The sequence below is a fragment of the Tursiops truncatus genome, chromosome 10 (genome assembly GCF_011762595.2).
Source record: "Tursiops truncatus isolate mTurTru1 chromosome 10, mTurTru1.mat.Y, whole genome shotgun sequence".
NCBI classification, from domain to species: Eukaryota; Metazoa; Chordata; class Mammalia; order Artiodactyla; family Delphinidae; genus Tursiops; species Tursiops truncatus.
In genome coordinates, this window is record NC_047043.1 from 5309882 (window position 1) to 5317503 (window position 7622).

Below are 7622 nucleotides of genomic sequence, written 5' to 3' on the forward strand. Positions count from 1 at the left end.
CTGTGACGTAACATTTGTAATTGAAGTTTTCCTAAATAAAAGCCACATTAAATGGGTTTTCTGTGCAGTTTGAAAATCGCTTTCTTGCTTGCTTCTGTGATTTTTCTGCATGCCTTATTCTCTGCTCTTTCCATCGTGGCCCTAATATGTTTCTTTTTGTTTGACTTTTCTTCTTTTAACCCCTAATTAAAACACTCAACCTCTTGAACTTCTAATACGTTTGACTTCTGTAGACAATATTTGTGTGGGGCTGGGTGAGGGGTGTGCGTACGTCTGTAGATTTGTATTGCTTTATTAAACATGTGAGTATAGCTGTAACAGGTGAAGTGTAGGTACAGCAGGTGGGATAACCTGGAATAAAACTCCCCATATCTGTTCAAACCATAGTTACTATTAAGAGTAAGCCAGGTCTACAGCTGCTCCTTTTTCCTTCTGTGGAAAAATATAGAAAGTACAGAAGCCGTTTATCAAACTGGCAACATGTATCTACAGAGTTTTTTTCAGGAACTTGTAAGATAACAAAATTAACAGTGTGCTCAAGGAAAAGAAAAGGGCCGATAAGTAAATATACTTTTTTTAAAAACATAGGAAAAGAAGTTAAATGATAATGGCCCTGTGATATGATCACATCATTATTTTTTCCCATTTCTTTCTTTTTTTTTGCATTCTAGGCATCTAATAGGATTCAGGAATCCAATAATCAGTGCTCTCAGGTGGTGCAGGAGAGAGAGAGCCTCCTGGTGAAAATCAAAGTTCTGGAGCAAGAAAAGGCCAGGCTGCAGAGGCTGGAGGATGAGCTGAATCAGGCCAAAGTGGCCCTCGAGGCAGAGAGCAGGGTGAAACAGCGCCTGGAGTGTGAGAAACAGCAGATCCAGAACGACCTGAACCAGTGGAAAACGCAGTGTTCCCGCAAAGAGGAGACTGTTAGGAAGATAGAGTCCGAAAGAGAAAAGAGCGAGAGAGAGAAGAACAGCCTTAGGAGTGAGATTGAAAGACTCCAGGCGGAGATCAAGAGGATCGAGGACAGGTGCCAGCGGAAGCTGGAGGATTCCAGCAGGGAGACCCAGTCCCAGCTGGAGATAGAGCGCTCCCGGCTTCAGAGGGAAATCGACAAACTCAGGCAGCGCCCGTATGGGTCCCACCGCGAGACCCAGACTGAGTACGAGTGGTCCGTTGACTCCTCGAAGCTGGTGTTTGACGGACTGAGGAAGAAGGTGACGGCGCTGCAGCTGTACGAGTGCCAGCTGATCGACAAAACAACCCTGGACAAACTGCTGCAGGGGAAAAAGTCAGCGGAAGAAGTTGCGTCTGAGATCCAGCCTTTCCTTCGGGGAGCAGGCGCTATCGCTGGAGTTTCCACTTCCCCTAAGGAGAAATACTCTTTGGTAGAGGCCAAGAGAAAGAAATTGATCACCCCAGAATCCACAGTCATGCTTCTGGAGGCCCAGGCAGCCACTGGTGGTATAATTGATCCCCACAGGAACGAGAAGCTGACTGTTGACAGCGCCATAGCTCGGGACCTCATCGACTTCGATGACCGCCAGCAGATATACACAGCAGAGAAAGCCGTCACTGGGTTTGATGACCCATTTTCAGGCAAGACGGTATCTGTGTCCGAAGCCATCAAGAAAAATTTGATCGATCGGGAAATCGGAATGCGTCTGCTGGAAGCCCAGATTGCTTCAGGGGGTGTGGTGGACCCTGTGAACAGCGTCTTTTTGCCGAAAGATACAGCCTTGGCTCGTGGGCTGATTGACAGAGATCTGTATCGGTCCCTGAACGATCCCCGAGATAGTCAGAAGAACTTCATGGATCCGGTCACCAAAAAGAAGGTCAGTTACATGCAGCTGAGGGAAAGGTGCAGAATCGAACCGCACACCGGTCTGCTGCTGCTGTCAGTACAGAAGAGAAGTATGTCCTTCCAGGGAATCAGACAACCCGTGCCCATCTCCGAGCTGGTTGATTCCGGTATATTGAGACCATCCACTGTCAATGAACTGGAATCAGGTCAGATTTCTTATGATGAGGTTGGTGAGAGAATTAAGGATTTCCTTCAGGGTTCAAGCTGCATCGCAGGCATCTACAGTGAGACCACAAAACAGAAGCTTGGCATTTACGAGGCCATGAAAATTGGCTTGGTCCGACCTGGTACTGCCCTGGAGCTCCTGGAAGCGCAAGCAGCTACTGGCTTCATCGTGGATCCTGTTAGCAACTTGAGGTTACCGGTGGAGGAAGCCTACAAAAGAGGTCTGGTGGGCATCGAGTTCAAGGAGAAGCTCCTGTCTGCGGAACGAGCTGTCACTGGCTACAATGACCCTGAAACAGGAAACACCATCTCCTTGTTCCAAGCCATGAACAAGGAACTCATCGAAAAGGGCCATGGCATTCGCTTGTTGGAAGCACAGATTGCAACCGGTGGGATCATCGACCCGAAGGAGAGCCACCGCCTGCCCGTTGACATAGCGTACAAGAGGGGCTACTTCAATCAGGAGCTCAGTGAGATTCTCTCGGATCCAAGTGACGATACAAAAGGATTCTTTGACCCAAACACTGAAGAAAACCTTACGTATCTGCAGCTGAAAGAAAGGTGCATTAAGGATGAGGAAACGGGGCTGTGTCTTCTGCCCCTGAAAGAAAAGAAGAAACAGGTGCAGACATCCCAAAAGAATACCCTCAGGAAGCGCAGAGTGGTCATAGTTGACCCGGAAACCAACAAGGAGATGTCTGTCCAGGAGGCCTACAAGAAGGGCCTCATAGATTACGAAACCTTCAAAGAACTGTGTGAGCAGGAGTGCGAGTGGGAAGAAATAACCATGACTGGATCAGACGGCTCCACCCGGGTGCTCCTGGTAGACAGGAAGACGGGCAGTCAGTATGATGTTCAAGATGCGATTGACAGGGGCCTCGTTGACAGGAAGTTCTTTGACCAGTACAAGTCCGGCAGCCTCAGCCTCACTCAGTTTGCTGATATGATCTCCTTGAAGAATGGTGTCGGCAACAGCGGTGGCACCGGGAGTGGCGTCAGCGATGATGTCTTCAGCAGCTCGCGACATGAGTCCTTAAGCAAGATTTCCACCGTCTCCAGCGTCAGGAATTTAACCATAAAGAGCAGGTCTCTGTCCGAAACCCTGGAAGAATCGAGCCCCATTGCAGCCATCTTCGACACGGAAAACCTGGAGAAGATCTCCATCACGGAAGGGATAGAGCGGGGTATCGTTGACAGCATCACTGGGCAGAGGCTTCTGGAGGCCCAGGCCTGCACGGGCGGCATCATCCACCCCACCACGGGGCAGAAGCTGCCCCTCCAGGACGCCGTCTCCCAGGGCCTGCTCGACCAGGATATGGCCACCAGGCTGAAGCCTGCTCAGAAAGCCTTCCTCGGCTTTGAAGGAGTGAAGGGAAAGAAGAAGATGTCGGCAGCAGAGGCAGTGAAAGAAAAGTGGCTCCCCTATGAGGCCGGCCAGCGCTTCCTGGAGTTCCAGTACCTCACGGGGGGCCTGGTTGACCCCGAGGTGCAAGGGAGGATGAGCATGGAAGAAGCCATCAGAAAGGGGTACATCGACGGCCGGGCAGCGCAGAGGCTGCAAGACCCCAGCAACTACGGCAAGATCCTGACCTGCCCCAAAACCAAGTTGAAGATATCCTATAAGGATGCCATGAATCGCTCCATGGTGGAAGACATCACCGGCCTGCGCCTTCTGGAGGCCGCCTCGGTCTCCTCCAAGGGCCTGCCCAGCCCTTATAACATGTCTTCTGCCCCAGGCTCCCGCTCCGGCTCCCGCTCTGGCTCCCGGTCCGGTTCCCGCAGTGGGTCCCGGAGAGGAAGCTTCGATGCGACGGGGAATTCTTCCCACACCTACTCCTACTCCATTAGCACCAGCTCTATTGGGCACTAGTAGTCAGTTGGAAATGGTTGCTAGACCTTGGCTTTCATTTATATGAATTTTCACTTTACTAAATAATAGAGAAAGAAAACCTTGTGCTTGTAGGATAGTGATAGAACTTTCTAGGCTTAAGAAAATGTAGCCATGGGGGGAATCAAATGGTAAAGGCTGTTCTGGCTTTTTATCTTCTTAGCTTACCTGAACCAATGTCATACACTGGATGTAGCGTATAGGAAGTAGTAATCAGTTGTAAGGAAAACACAAATTGAATCTAGAGTCTGTTTCTTCTCTTCTGTCTTTAGATTTTTGAGTGATGCTTCTTGAACTTCTTATGGCCTATAACCCAGATTTCTGTTCTTGGAGATAAAAATGAAATTGACCTTGTAGTCATCAGTCTGCGTCTCATCTAAATATTTCCATTTTCTGTATGAGGAGAAAATTACCCTATCCCCCCGCTCCCCCACACAAAAAGAATCCCCCTCAAACCCCAGCATTCTGGAATGCGTCTCCTCGGATTGCATGACCCATATACTCTTAAATGTACCTGTTTGGTTTGGTATTAATTTGACTGTATGTGCATGATAGTAGCAATCTTTGCTGTCCTTTAGTCAAAGTTTTCTGTTCATTTTGCTTGTCATTTTCTATGTACTTTCAAAGGTGTCTTTATGAAGTTTGCTATTCTGGCAATAAAGTTTTAGACGTTTGAAGTTTTTGCGTTTTGATTTAATAATATGTTCCTACACACAAGGGCATTTAGCAGAAGCTTTTTATTGTAAAATGTGTCTGAAACTGTTTACTAAACATCTATTAAGGAAGACCGTTAAAAAACTGTTCTAGTTCTGAGTTCTTGTTAGAAGCTGGTCTTCTGAAGGTAGTTTTTTCAACATTTATGTACCAGGTAGAGTCCTTAAAAGAAGCCTGTGTAAGGAGGCCAGGCAAGAGGTCAATACCCACTTCTGGCTTATTCTGGACAGTGAATAGCATGGGGAGAAGTCACTGTCATACCCTTTAAAAAACATGAAGTGGCTAAGATTCCATTTTGGGTAGCCTTAAACTACATGGTTGCATTTTAGTCCCCAAAGAGAAGGGAATTGACCTTGAATCTATGAAACTGATTCCTGAAGAGTTCTTGGTTCTCTGTTGAAGGACAACGAAATATAAGCCTATTCTTTGGATCAAAGAAAACTTTTGAAATTCGGGCATTTGCTATTAAATTAATAATACTTTACTCAATGCCTGGTATGTCTAGTATTGGGCTGGGTACAATGAGGATTCAGTAGAGTTTATAAGACCCTGACTTCAAGGCACGTACAGTCTGGATGGGTACAGAAGACACATGTAAAACAATGAGTGGGACAACTTTCATATATCAGAAGCATATATTAATACAATCAGACACATTTGATGGTACAGTAGAAACTAGGAAGACAAATGAAATGCTAATTGTGTAGAACAAAAACGATCATACTCTAGATAATCCTTAACTTATTGGTGGGGGGGGGCTTTTGGTACTTAGGGTGAAAACACTCGTTTCTTCCTTACCTCGCCTCTCTTTTTCTTCCTCTTGGCCCCCTCCCAATTTGGAGGATTTGTTATTAATTTCATTCACTGAATATTGAGTTCTGTGTGCCACACATGGTCCAGAAGCTGTGGATCTAATGGGAGAAGTACCTGGTACAAAAATAGCCCTTGTAGTTTAAAAGGAAGGAAAGTGCCTGGGAAATGCTATGTTGAAGGAAATGAAGGAGAATCCTTAGGCCAGAGCTGGGGGGGCTGCATTAGCTCGGGCTGCTGTGACGAGATAGCACAGACCCGGTGGTTTAAACAAACATTGATTTTCTTATAGCTCTGGAGGTCAGAAGTCCAAGGTCAAGGTAGATGCCACCAGGGTTGGTTTCTGGTGAGAGCTCTCTTCCGGGCTAACAGGCAGTGAAGGAGCTCTGGCATCTCTTCCTCAACTTAGAAGGACACTAGTTCTGTCACATGAGGGCCCCACCCTTATGACCTCATTTAACCTTAATTACCTCTTCAAATACAGTCACATTGGGGGTTTGAACTTTGAATTTTGGAGGGGACAGAATTCAGCCCAGAATGGAGGCCTAACCTAGAACGGGGGCCAGGAGACCTCTTTAGGAAAATGGTGATTGGACAGATTAACATGAATCAATGGAAAGGAGTTCTTCAGGTTGATATGGTACACCCCCTCCAAGCTGCTGCCGGAGTTGTCATTAAGCTGTGAAATGAGAGAGCTGGATCCTCGAGAGAGGGCATACTTGACCTGGGCTGAGTTTTGATCTGGTTCACGTATACTGTACATCCACAGAAAAGGGAACTGTATATGTAAATTTTCAACAACAGTCATCACTTCACACCCAAAAATAGACTCACATTTTCCAGGAGGCTTGGCAAACTATGTAATGGCAAACAAAAAGTAAGGATGCAGTGGGCAGGGTATGAATAGACTGCTTCTCGCCACACATCCACTTGTAGCTACTGGCTTGTTTCCATATTATCACCTTTATTTGTGTGTGTGTGTGAGAACTGTGCTATTTGCCTTTGAGAATAGTTGTTCACAAAAGTATACTCCACGGTATACTGCCTGATGGAAGCAAGTGCAAAGGAAAGCAAAGATTTGGCATCAGGCTTGAAAAAAAAAAAAGCATAAGAGGGATTAGATTCTGGTAGTTAAAACCATTTGGGGAAACCAAAAGGGCTGGTTCCAGGTCTTGGGTAGGAAATGTACAGAGTAAACTTGGGTTAATCAAAGCAGGGAAGTACTTGAGGACTAACAGGGATGTGTCAAAGAGACACAGGTGGTTATAGTGGTTTCCACTGGTCAAACTTGGGACCATTTGAGCATCAACAAGAATTATGATGGTTAAAAAAAAAATTAAGTCCAAGATACAGGATGGAAATGGACATTGATTATTAATGGGCTGAATCCATATAACAAATACTCAGTCTTTAGTAAATGCCTCTTGCATTGTTCACTTTGTGTTGACAGCATCATTTAGGCTATGTCAAATACCAGTGATCTTACTATTCAGAAGAAGTCCATGGAACCATGGAAAAATTTTTGTTACTGATTTGATCCAATTCAATTTTCTCAAAAATATCAGTATTTTGTATTCACTTTATAATTTCTGCAAACACATTTTCTGCTTATAAAACAAGAATTATGATGGTAATGGAGTAGGTAATAACGAATTTTAAAACCTTTAATAACGATTTTCAAAAAACCAAACCGTGATTCCATAGTGAAACAAACAATAGAAAAAATGAAGGCGTGGTATGAATGGCAGCTAATAAACGTGGGAGCATGACAGAGTTACAGAATCATCGGGTATGCAATCAGTAATGTAATCACAGATTCAGTGAAGGATTGTGTGAGTTTGCTGGGAACGGGACGTTCACATGGCCTCAAAGTAGCATCCCTCAGATTACTTACCAAATACCAAGAGGAAAATGTACAGTTACAATGGAGCCATGCAGTCACTGTCTTTACCGAGTGATCAAATTTAGCATTACTGACAGCAGGAGAATCTAAGATATGTGTCCTCTATGAGGTGTGATAAAGAGGTACACACGTCTTGCAAAAAATGCTTAACACTGAATCTAGTCGTAAGGGGAAGATCTAACAAGTCCAGAAGGAGGAACATTCTACCAGACAACTGGCGGGGAGTCGGGACAAAATTCAGTGACAAGTTACAGAGGAGAGTGGAGGAGACTGTTCTGCAG

The 7622-nt window shown here is 45.5% G+C and overlaps 1 protein-coding gene across 3 annotated transcripts in view; it reads left to right on the forward strand.

Moving 5' to 3' along the window:
* Positions 1-4591, forward strand: part of DSP (desmoplakin) — a 44887-nt gene extending 40296 nt beyond the window's left edge. For all 3 annotated transcript variants that reach the window (XM_033863815.1, XM_019944970.3, XM_019944971.3), the window contains exon 24: positions 672-4591. In XM_033863815.1, coding sequence (XP_033719706.1) covers positions 672-3896 — 3225 coding nt within the window. In that variant the 3' untranslated portion in view covers positions 3897-4591. The remainder of the gene's footprint in view (positions 1-671) is intronic.
* The last annotated feature ends 3031 nt before the right edge of the window (positions 4592-7622 follow it).